Raw genomic sequence first — 17,734 nt, 5'->3', positions numbered from 1 at the left:
TGTCTTTTTTGTCTTTTTTGTCTTTTTTGTCTTTTTTGTCTTTTTTGTCTTTTTTGTCTTTTTTGTCTTTTTTGTCTTTTTTGTCTTTTTTGTCTTTTTTGTCTTTTTTGTCTTTTTTGTCTTTTTTGTCTTTTTTGTCTTTTTTGTCTTTTTGTCTTTTTTGTCTTTTTTGTCTTTTTGTCTTTTTTGTCTTTTTTGTCTTTTTTGTCTTTTTTGTCTTTTTTGTCTTTTTTGTCTTTTTTGTCTTTTTTGTCTTTTTTGTCTTTTTTGTCTTTTTTGTCTTTTTTGTCTTTTTTGTCTTTTTTGTCTTTTTGTCTTTTTTGTCTTTTTTGTCTTTTTTGTCTTTTTTGTCTTTTTTGTCTTTTTGTCTTTTTTGTCTTTTTGTCTTTTTGTCTTTTTTGTCTTTTTTGTCTTTTTTGTCTTTTTTGTCTTTTTTGTCTTTTTTGTCTTTTTTGTCTTTTTTGTCTTTTTTGTCTTTTTTGTCTTTTTTGTCTTTTTTGTCTTTTTTGTCTTTTTTGTCTTTTTTGTCTTTTTTGTCTTTTTTGTCTTTTTTGTCTTTTTTGTCTTTTTTGTCTTTTTTGTCTTTTTTGTCTTTTTTGTCTTTTTTGTCTTTTTTGTCTTTTTTGTCTTTTTTGTCTTTTTTGTCTTTTTTGTCTTTTTTGTCTTTTTTGTCTTTTTTGTCTTTTTTGTCTTTTTTGTCTTTTTTGTCTTTTTTGTCTTTTTTGTCTTTTTTGTCTTTTTTGTCTTTTTTGTCTTTTTTGTCTTTTTTGTCTTTTTTGTCTTTTTTGTCTTTTTTGTCTTTTTTGTCTTTTTTGTCTTTTTTGTCTTTTTTGTCTTTTTTGTCTTTTTTGTCTTTTTTGTCTTTTTTGTCTTTTTTGTCTTTTTTGTCTTTTTTGTCTTTTTTGTCTTTTTTGTCATTTTTGTGTTTTTTTTTTGACTTGTATGTCATTGTCGTTTTTTTTTTCATTTTCGTCATTTCATAATTTTTAAAAGTTTTGTAAATTTTGTTAAATTTTTTACCTTATTTTAGAAAATTTTTGTCTATCTGAAATTATTGTTAATTTTGTAATTTTTGTAATTTTCTTTGATTTTGTCGTTTTTGAAATTTCTTTTTCGTTTTTGTCATTTTGTCATTTTTCGAGATTTTTGTCAGCATTTTTCTTTTTGTAATTTCCTTAGATTTTGTCATTTTTGATATTTTAATCCTTCGGTATTAGCGTCAGAATACTAAATTATGACATTTCATCAATTTTTAAGTCATTCGGCATCCAAAAACTATTCAGAGAAGGGAACGGGAATTTTGGTTAGAGAACACAATTCGATAGCTAACAAAGTTGAACAATCGACGGTGCGTTTTTTAAACCAAAAGGTAAGCTAGTTAACTTAATAAGTTGTTTCAAAGTTATCCATGGATCAGTTCGGATTCGAAAAAAAAACAGTTAACACTAAAACGAGTGTGTTGTTTTAACTAAAATCTATAATTACTTTACATAATGAATCATCCAAAAGGGGCTCTTCGTAGCCCCGTCATTCGGATTGCGCTATACATTTAAATTTGTCCTGTTGCTGTAAACTTATTTTTTTCTGTATACTTAACTCCGCATGTTTACTTTGCATTTTTTCTAACACTCTTTTGTCTGTCAATACATTCTTTTAAATATGGCAATCAGAGATTTACGGAACGTTTGCGTAAGAACAGTTTTTCACCTTAGAGAATAAGGAAGGGAAAAAGATATAAGGATAAAAGAAGAAGATAGCGACATCTGTCTTTGATCATAATTCTCATCAACTCCGTTCAACCTCTAATTAAAAAATTTGTTCCCATCCATAGGTCCACTACTTCTATCTCTCTCTTCAAATCTTCATCCTTAGTTGGTTGGTTTTTATTCGGCTCGAATAAAAACATCCTAACTTTAATTTACAACAACATAAATTAAGAGCAGTGTGTTTTTTTGTCTGTAGTTTTTGTATTCTTAACGTCCTCTTTCTGCTTAAATTGTTCCTAATAGATTCTTCGTCTCGGTTAACTCTACAAAAGTAAGTACCTACACATATTGAGCAAAGTTTGGCGGCAGTATTGGATTGTTTTCCAAAAAGAAATTCGAATAGATAGGCTCACGAAGTCCACCAGAAAAAAAAATGGCGGAAACGTCGCTGGCTCCTCGGTTGCTGTGATTAGGATTTTTTGTTGTTTTTGAATATTTTAAAGCTTATACTTTTGGGTGGGAATTTTTTGGGATTTTCATGTGGGTGTGATGTTCTGGTGCTGTGTGCTAGTGATAGTGGTATAGTTTTATCAGCTTATACGTACTAAAAAAGTAAAATCAGTAGTGTGACTAGCAAGAGGCCAGACCCTTTCCTACGCCTTTGATTGGGTTTAGTAGAAAGTGTTTTTTTTTATCAGAAAACAGAATACTGTGGAAAGATATTTAAAAAGAAATTAATCTTAAGATAAGGCTCTTCTTGTTTGGATTCCAAGATGGTGTGAAACAATAGACGTGGAAACGCAGAAAGGATCATACGCTCTTGAAAGGGGGGTTGGTTTGAAAACCCGCTTCTCACCAGAGAAAATTTGGAAAGAAGCAAGTAGCTGTATTGACTCGTGGAAGAACCGGACCCACTTAGTGTCCAGAACCGTGGCCGATTCCGTAATGGTAGCCACCGTCGCTACCGCTGCTGGTTATGCTACCGGATGCGACCGCACTCGAACTAACGCCGTGGAAATTGACGTTGGTGTCTTGCAGGGGCAGCTGCTGGATCTGTTCCGGGGGCAGATAGTGGGCCTGTGGGGGTTCCACGATGGTGATCACTGGAGCGGGGACGTGTGCCGGTTCATGGTGATGATGATGATGTTGCTGTTGCTGTTGGTGGTGTTGTGGGGGTCCGTAAACTGGAGCAGGAAGAGGAGCAGGGGCAGGAGCTGGAGCAGGAGCATGGTAGATTGGTGGTGGTGGCTGGTGGTGAGGGGGTCCGTACTGAGGAGCGGGGGCTGGAACGTGGTGGTGCTGAACGGGAGGTCCGTACACTACGAGAGGATATGGAATTATGAAAAGTAAACACAATTCGATACCTAGCAAACTTGGAAAATAGATGGCGCGTTTTCAAGTCCAAAGGCCATGCTAGTAAATTCAAACTGTTTGAAAACACTCACCTGGAGCTGGGGCTGGGGCTGGTCGTGGTGGTGGTGGAGGAGGATGGTAAGCTGGGGCTGGTGGGCCATACACTAAAATATGAGTTGTTCATTAGATTGACATATTACAGACAAATTTTTAATTTTTAAGAAATTCGCTTGTGGTGAAACGTTAATAGGAATGTTCATGTAGAAAGGTAGCATGCCAGTTCGGAAGACGATTAATTGCAGCTGTTCAAGAAGAAGTTTCGTAGCGATGATTAATGACGATGTTAATTTTTAAATATGCCAATCCGGATCGAAAAGTCGAACCAAACTCGGTCGTTTCTACCGATTTGAACTGTCAGGTCTTGTCTTCGACGCTACTTTTATAGCAGCAGAGAAATGGTCCGGGAAATCGGAAGAAAATCGGACGTTTTTTAACTGACAAGGATTCTTTTGACAATAACCGTTCCGATAGTCAGACGCGCTCCGATCCGGGAAGTTGTTTTACTAGGTAAGATCTTTATGCCCACAAAGTTTCATTGAATTCTGAGAGGATCATGTCAACTTCGTGTCGATCCACGAATTCGTCAAAAATAATTAAGATTTTCTTGAAAAAAAAAGTCGAATGACCCAGCTTAGGTGGAGCTCCATCCAAAGATACAAAGTTACAGTTTTCTTTACTTAGAAAAGTTCAATTTTAACCCCATTTGGGTTAATTTACACAGGTTTTTCGACCGCCGGTCTAAATCTTCAACATTAAATTAGCCATACACTAAGATTTTTTTTCTACTCGGTATGATTTTGCTCCGTTTTTCTAACACGGCTCCTTTTTACACGGTTTTTTGTCATGATTACAGTTCTTGGGCACGGCTCTCGCGGATCAACAAGTTTTAAGAGCACTTACCGCGTGAAAAAAAACTTAGTATACTTAGTTTCCGAACCTTCTGACTGATTTCACAAAGTACACGGGTCAGTACCAAACAACCATATTTATGGCCAAATCGACGTTTTTTTTTCTAAACTGATATTTCCATATATTTTGTCGGTGTAAGCTTGTGTCATTATTAGGATATTTGGCTGAATAATGACAGAACTTAGCGAGGAAAGAGACTTCAAAGTGAAAATAAAGATGGGCAGGAGTTTTTCGTAGTCTGTCAGAACGTTGTTGTGCCCTAAATGTAACAATGTTTTGTAAGAAAATACACTTAAAAAAATAGTTTGGTGCAAATCACTTATCACAAGAAGGGGTGCAGCGGATACTGAACAGAAAATGAGACCGGAATGACTTACTTGGCCGTGGACGGGGTGGTGGCGGTCGAGGTGGCGGAGGCCGGCGCCGTGGTTTATTCGGCACTCTGATGGCTGTAGCGTAGATGCGGGTATGTGTGTGTTGCGTGTTTATTACGATGGAGTTGTGGTGGTAATAGGTAGTGTTTGTTTGTTTTGTTTTATTTTTGTTATGATCATCGTAGTAGGCGGAGCAAGGTTAGGAATAGAACATTTTAGTAAAAAAGGAAGGTTTAGCATTCATTAGTAAATGTATGAAAACAGTGTAAATATTGACTCATTTTTTTCGTTATTATGGTTTTGTTTCCATTCTTGTAATGTAGAGGTCAATTACCTGTGAAGCGTGGTGGTAATGGAAAATCGATAATGTAAGCTGTCGGGAACGAAATGCAGTGAGAACAGTGGTTAATGGAAAAAAAATTAGATCGATCTGGTAGTAGAGGTTATGGTTATGGTTTCCATTGCTTTCAAAGTGTTTTGTATGTTTTGATCTTTCTCTCAGGTGGTCGGGTCACATGTTTGCGGCGATTGTTACCTGGAGCCGGAGCGGGAGCGGGTGGTCCATAGACTGGAGCTGGGGCGTGGGCAGGTGGTCCATAAACGGGGGCAGGTGCTGGAGCTGGAGGTCCATAGACTGGAGCTGGAGGTCCATAAACTGGAGCGGGAGCTGGAGCTGGAGGGCCGTAGAGCGGCTTGGGGGGTCCATAAACGGGCCTCGGAGGTGGAGGTCCGTAGACGGGACGGGGTGGAGGTGGTCCATAAACTGGCCGCGGAGGAGGACCATACGATGATCGGACGTGTTTCTGTTCACCACCTCCAAACAATCCCCCCAGTAGACCTTCGATGTCGAAGAGTTCAGTCAAACCGCCTCCACCTCCACCTTTGCCCTTTTTACTGAACAGGTCCCCGAATGTGGCCGAGGAGCATGCCACGCAGGCAAGGAGTACTATGAATACCTGAATGAGGGAAGGTTCAAAGGAGAAAAATTGTAACATCTCATCAAAATTGGTTGAAACAAATCATAAACAATTGACAGAAGCAGTAGCAGCTTTTGGTTTTAAATCTAGGTCACGAATGTTCTCATCATCCATCAATTGATAAATTCTCCACCAAAAACACCAATTATGCCTAATGGACATTGTTGGTTCATTAGGAGCAGACAATTAACGAACGATTTAAACGAAGAAGACACCCCAACAATCGAAGCAACCTTGAAAACTTTGCGTATGGAGTACACGGATGCAACGGCCCACTATGCTCACCAAACTGCCACGCGACTCTTGCGAGTGGCGCATAGTTTGAATTTTTCCATCATCTCGCGCTTACGCGTGTAAGCGCGAGGCGCATGCCACAACCAGCCTACTTTGCTGCCTTTTGATTTTTGACTTCTGCTTGACTCCGTGTGGCTTGTGATTGCAGGAAAGTGACCATCTTTTCGTTTTTTTTTTCGCATCAACCATCATTTCGGATTCACGCTGCGCTGCCGCGGCGCTAAAAGAAAAAAAAAACCGGCCATTACAGTAATCATCCACGAAAATAAGACATCATTTCGCATTCGGTCTCGCAGCACTAGTAGTAGACCACTAGCTCGCCCGTTGCCCCATAGAAATTAATTGACATGAGGCTCCATGCGTGTGCAGTTTTACGGATCTCAAGATCTGTACCGACTGATGATGTACCGCACCGATCAATGTCGTGACAGTTTGGGCTGCCATCAATTTGGACCTCCTGGCCTAGCAGCTGAGCTGATTATTTTGATTTGACACACTGAACCATACCAATCGGTGGTCCGGTGGTCTCTCAAGACTTCCGCTGCTGTGGATTATGTAAGTTGGATTGGAGTTCGATCGAGATATGATCGTTTGTCTGTTTTCTGTTTGTTATGCTTTCTCGAGCCCACTATTCCTCCTCCAAACGTAGGACATATGATTGGTTGTTGTCGGTCTCCACCACGTGATATATTTATTTATAATGGCATCGGCACAACACAACTAGGAAGAGGACCGGCAGCTGCTGTTTTGTTACAAATTGAAAAAATTATACCAGCTGCGGCTGCTGTGCAGCAGCAACGCATCGCTCTAACTATTCGAGTAATTTGCGCAAAGCGATGCTGGTAATCAAATTTTTCTGCCACCGGCCAAAAGGTAACAGCATGATGAAGTCTCTGGGAAGTGTTCGTTCGGGGATAATTTTCTCATAGAGTTTTGTTGTCCTAAATTAGCCACCGGCTTTGCAGGTTGAGATTTTCTCGTTAAATTGAACATTAATTGGGAAAGGAAATTTCTGTTTGCATAAATCTATACAGATGGATCGAGAACTGCGCGGAAGTGTTCAGGATAGGTGTATCAATCGTTGAGATTTATTATGCAAATCTATCATTGCAAAACTTGAAAGATTCATTGATAAATATACTAGATTCATTGGTGCTACGAGAAGAAACATTCTATTTTAGATTAATTATGTGTCATTTTGAAACGTTCCCCCGTAACGAAAAAATTACGTTTATGTGCTGAAGCACCTGCAATAAATTTTAGATATGTTGAAGTTGGCGATGGAATATGGTAAACGATCAGTTTCCTGAAAAATTTCACTCAAAGTTTAACAGTAACTGCTGTAATTGTGCTCGTTTATCCATACAGAAATCTAACAGTTTTGCCCAAGTTTTGAACCTCAAGCAGGAGGTTGCACCCTGTAGAAATTGTCAGTGTTGGAGGCGAGCATGTCGGTGAGTGTAGCTAGCAACCATATATTTGCATAGTCCCGGGTGACAATTCTGTTTGTTTATGAAGAAAAATCATGCTTCCGTGCCAGTGAAGAATAAACGAAAACCCTTGTTAGTTGTTGGACAAATAAAAGTGACAGCTTCATGTAAATAGGACTCTACGAAAAACGTAAGTTCTTAGATACATATTATGAACACTACTAAAACATGTTTAACGTTAATGTTTAAATATGTTTGATGTAAATCTAAGGGATGAATCATCCTAAGGGAAGAAAATCCCGGAAAAACACGCTCATTTGTAAACGCGGTTGCAAATTTAATTTTTGTTTTCGAGTTTTATATGATGAGAAAATAGAGAATTCTGTAAAGTGTTCAGTGGAAGCAGAACATAAATTGTTGATAATTCTTACTAAACTTAGCGACGGAAGCCCTTAATTTCATCCTCATTGTTCAAAATCCTATAAGTTAGACCAGGGGTGAGCAACCTTTTGAACCAACGGGCCACTTTGAATTTCAAATTTTTTCGGCGGGCCGCACTCAAAATAACACTGATTTGTATTTTTTGATAACCTTTTTTCCTAATGCTGGCTAATCGCTGTTAAGCTCTTCTATGTCAAGCGAGGCATCGATAAATTATTTGCAAATGTTTTTCATAATAATAGAGATATTTAAGTTAAATATCAACCTTTCATAACTAAACCTTTTCAGTAAAAAAACACTCAAAAAGGAAATATAATACAAAATCATGAATTCATCAAAATCTGAAAAGAGAAATCCAATTCCCTTTTCTAATTCAAGTCGATCAACACTTGCCGAAATCATCCAATCATAGTTTTTCAATGGTTTTTCTAGCAATAAATAATTCATTTTTTTTTTTTAATTGAGTTGCACTTCTTCGCAATCATTCGTTCTCCTAAAAAGAGACATTATTTGCTTTGCTTTTTTTTATTAAAAGTGCTAATTTTCGAAAACTTTTTACTAATCATTAAAGACGATTGTACTATATGAAAGTCTAGCGATAACTTATTGTTGATGAAACCTTTTTTTTTTGGAAATAGCTGTCTTCTCAGCATTTGACGTTGAATTTTTATCAAAAATTGATGATTAAAATTTATTTTTTCTGTGCATATTTCTTGGAAGTTTTTTTACAATTTAATTTTGTTCTTGAAGCTTTGATTTTTGTTTTCTTACATTCAGAAATTTCCATAATTTTGAGGATTTTAAAGGTTAAAAGAATGGACCATTTGGTTTTCGGATGTACACGGATGTGCACATCATGTCTTGCCGAGACTAGAAAAAATTTGTAAAAGGCCAAGTAAATCTACCGTAGAAGAAAAAAGTTATGAAATAAAAAAGCTGTGTTTTTTCTAAGGAAAAGAATGGCAAAGATTTATAGCTAACGAGCCGATTTTCAAATTCCGTTGATTTTATACCAAAATAGTCATGTTTCAAGATATTTTGAACCGTATTTTGCTCATCCGTGTACACCAGAAAGCCAAGTACCATACATTTTCACCCAGAATCTCTTCGTCGAAGAATCTTGATTCTTTATTCATGAAATTTTTTACAGGTTCCAAGGATATTCTTAGTGTTATTAAAATATCACTGCAGGACAGGGTTTTTATAGGTGGTTTATGAAAATCATATGACATTTATAATGTGAATTGCCATAATCCTTTCCTTAAATGACTCAATCTACCTCTGATACGCATGACTTTTCGGAACAAAAAATTGGTTGGATTGTAAATATTTCAGCGCAAAAGAAACAAGCCAGTATTAAGCTATTTTCATATAATAAAGAAATCTTGTCCAAATCTACCACACATGACACGACATTATTCTGGCTTGAAGTTTAGAAAATAATCACTTTGCCTCTGGACTGAATGATGCTCAATCTTGGAAATTTATGGGAACCTGCCTGAATTTTTCCAGCACTTATTCACATCAGTCACAGAATCTAGCAGAATTCGTATTAAATTATGAAAAATTTTGATGTTTGGATGCAAAAATTAATTTAAAGGAGTATTTTCTTCAAAATAAGATTCGATGTTTTGCGATAAAAAAAATAAATTACATGTGATCATTTTCATCTTTCTTTGAATTTGTTCAAATAATACTCCAGTAATGCTTAGGTTTGCCCGTATATTGCTTGGCTATTAGATTCGAAAATATAAAATTAAATGTCCGATTTTTGCCAGGATTTAAAAACAAAATTTACCGAATGTGCCTGAGCCGGGTACGTGCTTTGAAAAAAAAAATCTGAAATGCTTATTTTCTAGCCTTTTGATATTTATTTGCTTTTCCGACTCAATGTCATGAATTTTGAAATAAAAAGAACACAATAAATGTTTCAAATACTAGAAAAAATGTGAACTATTTGAATGACTTGTATTTTATGAAAATAATCAATCTTACTTAGGAAAAAGTTGAGAAATAATAATTTAAAAAACGCTTCGCGGGCCGCACATGAGTGTGCCGAGGGCCGCATGCGGCCCGCGGGCCGCGCGTTGCTCATCCCTGAGTTAGACCATCGACAAAGGATCAAAGGCAGGGGTGAGCAACCTTTTGAGCCCACGGGCCAATTTGAATTTGAAATTTTTAAGGTTCTTCCAAATAGAGACATCATTCACTTCCCTTTGATATTAAAAACGAAAATTTTTGAAGGCCTTCATATGGTTCATAAAACAAGTTGGGACCATTTTTTGACAAAAATCCATGTTTTCTCATACCGTTCTCAGACTTGTTGTCACTTCCATTAAAAAGTTTTCTGGGACGATATCACAGCGTTAGCTTATAGTGAGAATGATATATTTCATGGAAATCGAATCGTTATTGAACATTAATTGCTTTTTTCTGTAAGCATTTCCGAGAAGCTCCTCCACAATATAAATTTGTCCTCGACGTCCCGATCTTTTTACATACAAACGGTGAAAAAACTGTGTTTTTAAATTACAATTTTCGTATAAGATCATGCATTGAGATGTCGAGCAAGGTTGTCAAAATCATAGAAAAATCCATAACTTCAAGATTTTTTAAACAAATTTCGTCAAAATTGCAGTTAGCATTCTAGATTCTAGAATTAGATTAGAGAATATTTTAAAAGATATCGTGGATATTTTCTATAAAATTTAAATTTTTTTGGGAAGGATTTATAAACTTGATTTATGAATGAAGCTTTCTAATTTTAAAGTAAATATTTGATCGAATTTTGGCAAGTTTTTTCTATGCCACATGCCTCCTAAAATTTGCTTTTTTTTATCATTTTTGTCATTCTTGTTATTTTTGTCATTTTTGACATTTTTGTCATCTTTATCAATTTTGTAATTTTTGTCATTTTTTTAAATTTTTGTTATTTTTGTCATTTTTGTAATTTTTAATTTTTTTATCATTTTTGTCATTTTCGTCACTTTTGACAATATTGTCATTTTTGTCATTTTTGTCATTTTTGTCATTTTTGTCATTTCTGTCATTTTTGTCATTTCTGTCATTTTTGTCATTTTTGTCATTTTTGTTATTTTTGTCATTTTTGTCATTTTTGTCATTTTTGTCATTTTTTTCATTTTTGTCATTTTTGTCATTTTTGTCATTTTTGTCATTTTTGTCATTTTTGTCATTTTTGTCATTTTTGTCATTTTTGTCATTTTTGTCATTTTTGTCATTTTTGTCATTTTTGTCATTTTTGTCATTTTTGTCATTTTTGTCATTTTTGTCATTTTTGTCATTTTTGTCATTTTTGTCATTTTTGTCATTTTTGTCATTTTTGTCATTTTTGTCATTTTTGTCATTTTTGTCATTTTTGTCATTTTTGTCATTTTTGTCATTTTTGTCATTTTTGTCATTTTTGTCATTTTTGTCATTTTTGTCATTTTTGTCATTTTTGTCATTTTTGTCATTTTTGTCATTTTTGTCATTTTTGTCATTTTTGTCATTTTTGTCATTTTTGTCATTTTTGTCATTTTTGTCATTTTTGTCATTTTTGTCATTTTTGTCATTTTTGTCATTTTTGTCATTTTTGTCATTTTTGTCATTTTTGTCATTTTTGTCATTTTTGTCATTTTTGTCATTTTTGTCATTTTTGTCATTTTTGTCATTTTTGTCATTTTTGTCATTTTTGTCATTTTTGTCATTTTTGTCATTTTTGTCATTTTTGTCATTTCTGTCATTTTTTTGTATTTTTTATCATTTTTATCATTTTTGTCATTTTTGTCATTTTTGTCATTTTTGTCATTTTTGTCATTTTTGTCATTTTTGTCATTTTTGTCATTTTTGTCATTTTGTCATTTTTGCCATTTTTGTCATTTTTGTCATTTTTGTCATTTTTGTCATTTTTGTCATTTTTGTCATTTTTGTCATTTTTGTCATTTTTGTCATTTTTGTCATTTTTGTCATTTTTGTCATTTTTGTCATTTTTGTCATTTTTGTCATTTTTGTCATTTTTGTCATTTTTGTCATTTTTGTCATTTTTGTCATTTTTGTCATTTTTGTCATTTTTGTCATTTTTGTCATTTTTGTCATTTTTGTCATTTTTGTCATTTTTGTCATTTTTGTCATTTTTGTCATTTTTGTCATTTTTGTCATTTTTGTCATTTTTGTCATTTTTGTCATTTTTGTCATTTTTGTCATTTTTGTCATTTTTGTCATTTTTGTCATTTTTGTCATTTTTGTCATTTTTGTTATTTTTGTCATTTTTGTCATTTTTGTCATTTTTGTCATTTTTGTCATTTTTGTCATTTTTGTCATTTTTGTCATTTTTGTCATTTTTGTCATTTTTGTCATTTTTGTCATTTTTGTCATTTTTGTCATTTTTGTCATTTTTGTCATTTTTGTCATTTTTGTCATTTTTGTCATTTTTGTCATTTTTGTCATTTTTGTCATTTTTGTCATTTTTGTCATTTTTGTCATTTTTGTCATTTTTGTCATTTTTGTCATTTTTGTCATTTTTGTCATTTTTGTCATTTTTGTCATTTTTGTCATTTTTGTCATTTTTGTCATTTTTGTCATTTTTGTCATTTTTGTCATTTTTGTCATTTTTGTCATTTTTGTCATTTTTGTCATTTTTGTCATTTTTGTCATTTTTGTCATTTTTGTCATTTTTGTCATTTTTGTCATTTTTGTCATTTTTGTCATTTTTGTCATTTTTGTCATTTTTGTCATTTTTGTCATTTTTGTCATTTTTGTCATTTTTGTCATTTTTGTCATTTTTGTCATTTTTGTCATTTTTGTCATTTTTGTCATTTTTGTCATTTTTGTCATTTTTGTCATTTTTGTCATTTTTGTCATTTTTGTCATTTTTGTCATTTTTGTAATTTTTGTCATTTTTGTCATTTCTGTCATTTTTGTCATTTTTGTCATTTTTGTCAATTTTTTTTTATTTTATTTTTTGTCTTTCTAAAGATTTTTACCATGTTTGTCAATTTTGTTAGTTTTGTCTTTTTGAATTTTTTTGTCACTTTTGTCATTTTTTTCCATTTTTATCATTTGCTAGCATTTTCTACTTTTTTTGTGTTTGTTTGTCTATTTTGTCATTTTTGTAATTTTTTTAATTTGTTTTTAATTTTTTTTTCATTTTGTCATATTTGTCATTTTTGTCATTTTTGTCATTTTTGTCATTTTTGTCATTTTTGTCATTTTTGTCATTTTTGTCATTTTTGTCATTTTTGTCATTTTTGTCATTTTTGTCATTTTTGTCATTTTTGTCATTTTTGTCATTTTTGTCATTTTTGTCATTTTTGTCATTTTTGTAATTTTTGTCATTTTTGTCATTTCTGTCATTTTTGTCATTTTTGTCATTTTGGTCATTTTGGTCATTTTTGTCATTTTTGTCAATTTTTTTTTATTTTATTTTTTGTCTTTCTAAAGATTTTTACCATGTTTGTCAATTTTGTTAGTTTTGTCTTTTTGAATTTTTTTGTCACTTTTGTCATTTTTTTCCATTTTTATCATTTGCTGGCATTTTCTACTTTTTTGTGTTTGTTTGTCTATTTTGTCATTTTTGTAATTTTTTTAATTTGTTTTTAATTTTTTTTTCATTTTGTCATATTTGTCATTTTTGTCATTTTTGTCATTTTTGTGTTTTTTGTAATTTTTATCATTTTTGTCATTTTTGTCATTTTTGTCATTTTTGTCATTTTTGTCATTTTTGTCATTTTTGTCATTTTTGTCATTTTTGTCATTTTTGTCATTTTTGTCATTTTTGTCATTTTTGTCATTTTTGTCATTTTTGTCATTTTTGTCATTTTTGTCATTTTTGTCATTTTTGTCTTTTTTGTCTTTTTTGTCATTTTTGTCATTTTTGTCATTTTTGTCATTTTTGTCATTTTTGTCATTTTTGTCATTTTTGTCATTTTTGTCATTTTTGTCATTTTTGTCATTTTTGTCATTTTTGTCATTTTTGTCATTTTTGTCATTTTTGTCATTTTTGTCATTTTTGTCATTTTTGTCATTTTTGTCATTTTTGTCATTTTTGTCATTTTTGTCATTTTTGTCATTTTTGTCATTTTTGTCATTTTTGTCATTTTTGTCATTTTTGTCATTTTTGTCATTTTTGTCATTTTTGTCATTTTTGTCATTTTTGTCATTTTTGTCATTTTTGTCATTTTTGTCATTTTTGTCATTTTTGTCATTTTTGTCATTTTTGTCATTTTTGTCATTTTTGTCATTTTTGTCATTTTTGTCATTTTTGTCATTTTTGTCATTTTTGTCATTTTTGTCATTTTTGTCATTTTTGTCATTTTTGTCATTTTTGTCATTTTTGTCATTTTTGTCATTTTTGTCATTTTTGTCATTTTTGTCATTTTTGTCATTTTTGTCATTTTTGTCATTTTTGTCATTTTTGTCATTTTTGTCATTTTTGTCATTTTTGTCATTTTTGTCATTTTTGTCATTTTTGTCATTTTTGTCATTTTTGTCATTTTTGTCATTTTTGTCATTTTTGTCATTTTTGTCATTTTTGTCATTTTTTATATTTTATGTCAATTTTGTCATTTTTATCAATTTTGTATTTGATGTAAATTTTGTCACTTTTGTTATGTTTGACAATTTTAACATTTTCGTAATTTTTGTCGTTTTTGCCATTTTGGTCATTTTTGTAATTATTGTAACTTTTGTAATTTTTTATCGTTTGTTTTTTCATTCTATTAATTTTTGTTTTTTTGTAAATTTTGTGTAATTTTAGTCGTTTTAGTCATTTATGTAATTTTTATCATTTCTGTAACTTAAGTAATTTTTGTCATTTTTGTCGTTTTCGTCATTTTTGTCATTTTTGCCATTTTTGACATTTTGGTAGTTTTTGTAATTTTTGTAATTTTTGTAATTTTTGTAATTTTTGTAATTTTTGTAATTTTTGTAATTTTTGTAATTTTTGTTATTTTTGTAATTTTTTAATTTTTGTAATTTTTGTTATTTTTGTCATTTTTATAATTTTTGTCATTTTTGTCATTTTTGTCATTTTTGTCATTTTTGTCATTTTTGTCCTTTTTGTCATTTTCGTCATTTTTGTCTTTTTTGTCATTTTTGTCATTTTGTTATTTTTGACATTTTATCTTTTTTTCGTATTTGTAATTTTTGTCTTCTTTAAATTTTGTAATTTTTGTAGTTTTTTTTTTAATTTTTTGATATTTTTGTCGTTTTTGTCATTTGTGTTTGTTTTTGTCACTCATTTTGAATTATAAATTTTGCCATTTTAGTAATTTTTTCATTTTTGCAATTTTTGATTTGTTTGTAAATTTTTTTGTTTTTGTCGTTTAATTTTTGTCTTTTTAATCATTTTTGCTATTTTGGCCAGTTTTGTCAGTTTTCAATTTTTCTCATTTGTGTAACATCATTTATGTAATTTTTGTAATTTTTATCATTTTTTTCGTATTTGTCATTTTTTGTTTTTTTTATATATTGTGGTCATTTTTGCGAGTTTTTTTTTCATTTTTATCATTTTTGTCATTTAAATCCTTTTCGCCATTCTTGTAGTTTTTATTATTTTTTTCATTTTGATGATTTTTGTAATTTTTGTCGTCTTTCTCTTTTTGTTATTTTTCTGATGGTTTGGAATCAAAATAACTCATATTTTATTCCATTTTCTGCGTAGATTTAGGAACCATCCATTTTTACAATTTAAGTTACATAATTTAAAACAAAACATAAATTCAATAGGAATTACATTATCTAGTAGCTTTCTTTTGTATCTTAAAGTATGCCATGAACATATTCATGGCGTGCTTTTCGGTTTTTTTACATTAACGGTTGCTCGTAACACATTGAATTTTTTAACATAATTTGAATTAAAATTTTATTTCGTTGGAGCCGCATGGTTGATCAGCATAATTTTTCGGATATTTTTCCAGTATTTTACGAAACGTTGAAATTTTATTCGGTGAGAACAACTTTTTTTCAAACCTTGCAAATTTTCGTTTGAATAAATTATTCATGGGAAACGTGAAAAAGGTTCAAAAGCTACGTAATTCTCGAAAAAACTATGAAAGTGTTCTAGATTTGGTAAAAATTCAAAACATTATTTTGAAGTTTCTCAATTTCTAAAATTTGAGGAAGTAACTTTAAAAAAAGAAAAAAGGATTTGATCTCATCATTTGTTTTTCTTTTCTGGTATTTTAAGCATCTCCGGCTTATTCATCCCCTTGCCTCACAATTTTTTTTTGTCTCAAATATTGTTTTCGTAGGTTTTTAAACACACCACAATTTTTCCTCCTGAGCTGATTCGGTGTTTCTGAGCTTGTCCTCAATTTCATGTAGAATTAAAAAAAAAAATATGCATTGGACATTTATTTCTATGAATTCTCAAATAATAAAAAAAAACTATCACACGAAAACACACATCGTTAAATATGCTTTCAGTTCACTCTCATGCTCATGTGCATGGATTGCTTCGGTAAATTTTCTAAAAACTCCAACGGTTGCTTGAAGCAGAATGAATTCTTCAAGGTGGTAATTCTATTCGAAGGGAGTCGCCTTGTTAATCATAAAAAATTTCAATTTTTCAAGATATTCATTGACATTTTCTAATCGAACTAAAAAAAATACATTTACGAATTTTTTTTTTGTTCGAACATTAAAAAAGTTGTATGCAAATGCTAAAAACAATAATCTGAAAATAGAAAAAATGCACTCAACAGAGATGACTTATTCGAATCTTGAGCAATTTAAATCTCAGGAATTAGAAAATGCAAATATTCGGATTTTTTTTTCAATTAAGTCAAATTTATCCACTACTTCATGTGTAAATTTAACATCGGACATCATTTTTTTTAAAAAAAAAGATCAATATTGATTGCTTCAACTCGACTGTGCTACCATTCCAGAAATTTTTAACAAATTTCTCGTCAATTACCCCAGATGTAACATAAATCGAAGCTTAAAACCTTTTTTTTTAAATAGTTTACAAGATTCAACTTGAGAATTCACTTGACGTCTCCGATCCATTGTTATGCTTCTAGTGTTCATCAATTGTCTTAAACAGACATTCCTCATTATTCAGTAGCGGGCACCACATTTTTTCCTCCTTTCATCAATGTCCAATTGACATCCCACCAAACAGAAACCAAACAAAAGGGAGCGATTTTTGATAAAACCACCGAATCACTTTCCACATTTGATTTCCGCCTTTTACTCGCATCGATGTTTTATTGTTTGTTGCTGAATCACAAAACTCCCAGTCAACTCGTGAAAAACCTCAGCAACCACTGAAGTGGCGTTGCAGCAATCGCGAATGTCATTACAATTTGTTGTGTTGATAAGTCCTTTTCTTCACCCAATCATCCCAACCAAACCAAAACACCAGGCATAATCCAATAATCCATCGCGCGGGTTGCTATGATTGTTCTTCTGTTTGTTGCACCAGCCACGATGTTGATGATAATGATGGTGGTGATGTTGATGGTAATGTTGATGAATGATGCAACCAAATGCGCCAAATCCATTATGCTGATTGCTTTTTGCTCACTGTGTTCTTCCCCACATTTCTTGGCTGCCACAATCAAAAGTTCCTTGGATTTCATATGGCACATTTTTTTTGTTGAATCACTATCACAGGTGTTTTCAGTTCATTTTCTTAACGTCCTTTTTCTCGAAACAATCCCCAATCACTTAGAAAATTAACCCAAAAATATTTCAAACTGCTGCTACTGCTTCCAAACAACAAAGTCACAAGGATACGAAGATCCTGGTTTTTGTTTTTTTGGTCCTCCTGAGGACACCAAAACGAACCTTCATTGTCGCGTGTGTGCTGGCGCGTCCACGTCGAATCTACTAGTCACACTGATAGCCGGTCGCACGCTGTCAACGGATTTTATACCACGGACACCCGCCGGCTGCCGAAAATTGTATAACCCGAGATCTGAGTAGTAGAAAATTCAACCCTGGCCTGGGTTCGGCGCTCTGGTCTGGCCCTGGTCTCTGGTCTAGTCTATCTCTGGTATCTCGGCCTACTGTATGAGTAAAATTCCATCCCCGGCACTTTTTTCCTTCTGTTGGCGCGCAAACCGGAGAGAGCGCAGAGCAAAATCAAAACGCAGTAGGCCACGTGCAACAGGTTCGTCTCTTGAAAAACGGCATGCTGCGTTGAAGTCTCTTGTTTTGAGTCTAGGATTGCGCCAAACAACAAT

The 17,734-nt window shown here is 32.3% G+C and overlaps 1 protein-coding gene across 1 annotated transcript; it reads right to left on the bottom strand.

Annotated features, from left to right (window-relative positions):
- Positions 1-1,455: 1,455 nt before the first annotated feature.
- On the bottom strand, positions 1,456-17,479 carry LOC129739579 (uncharacterized). The gene is made up of 4 exons (XM_055731055.1): positions 17,337-17,479; positions 4,938-5,358; positions 3,152-3,223; positions 1,456-3,025 (listed from the first exon to the last, which is right to left on the bottom strand). The coding sequence occupies exons 1-4, from the start codon at positions 17,340-17,342 to the stop codon at positions 2,622-2,624; spliced, it is 903 nt and encodes a 300-aa protein (XP_055587030.1). The 5' UTR covers positions 17,343-17,479; the 3' UTR covers positions 1,456-2,621.
- Between the last annotated feature and the right edge of the window lie 255 nt (positions 17,480-17,734).

This window comes from Uranotaenia lowii, chromosome 1 (genome assembly GCF_029784155.1).
Source record: "Uranotaenia lowii strain MFRU-FL chromosome 1, ASM2978415v1, whole genome shotgun sequence".
Taxonomy (NCBI): domain Eukaryota; kingdom Metazoa; phylum Arthropoda; class Insecta; order Diptera; family Culicidae; genus Uranotaenia; species Uranotaenia lowii.
The sequence above is the reverse complement of the archived record's forward strand: the minus strand, read 5'-3'. Positions and strand labels throughout refer to the sequence as shown.

Excerpts from the sequence above, each read along its gene's own strand:
- LOC129739579 (XM_055731055.1), bottom strand. Across the intron at positions 3,224-4,937 it reads CGCTCCCGCTCCGGCTCCAG|TGTATGGCCCACCAGCCCCA; the intron begins GTAACAATCGCC and ends CTCATATTTTAG. Across the intron at positions 3,026-3,151 it reads AGCCCCAGCCCCAGCTCCAG|TGTACGGACCTCCCGTTCAG; the intron begins GTGAGTGTTTTC and ends ATCCTCTCGTAG.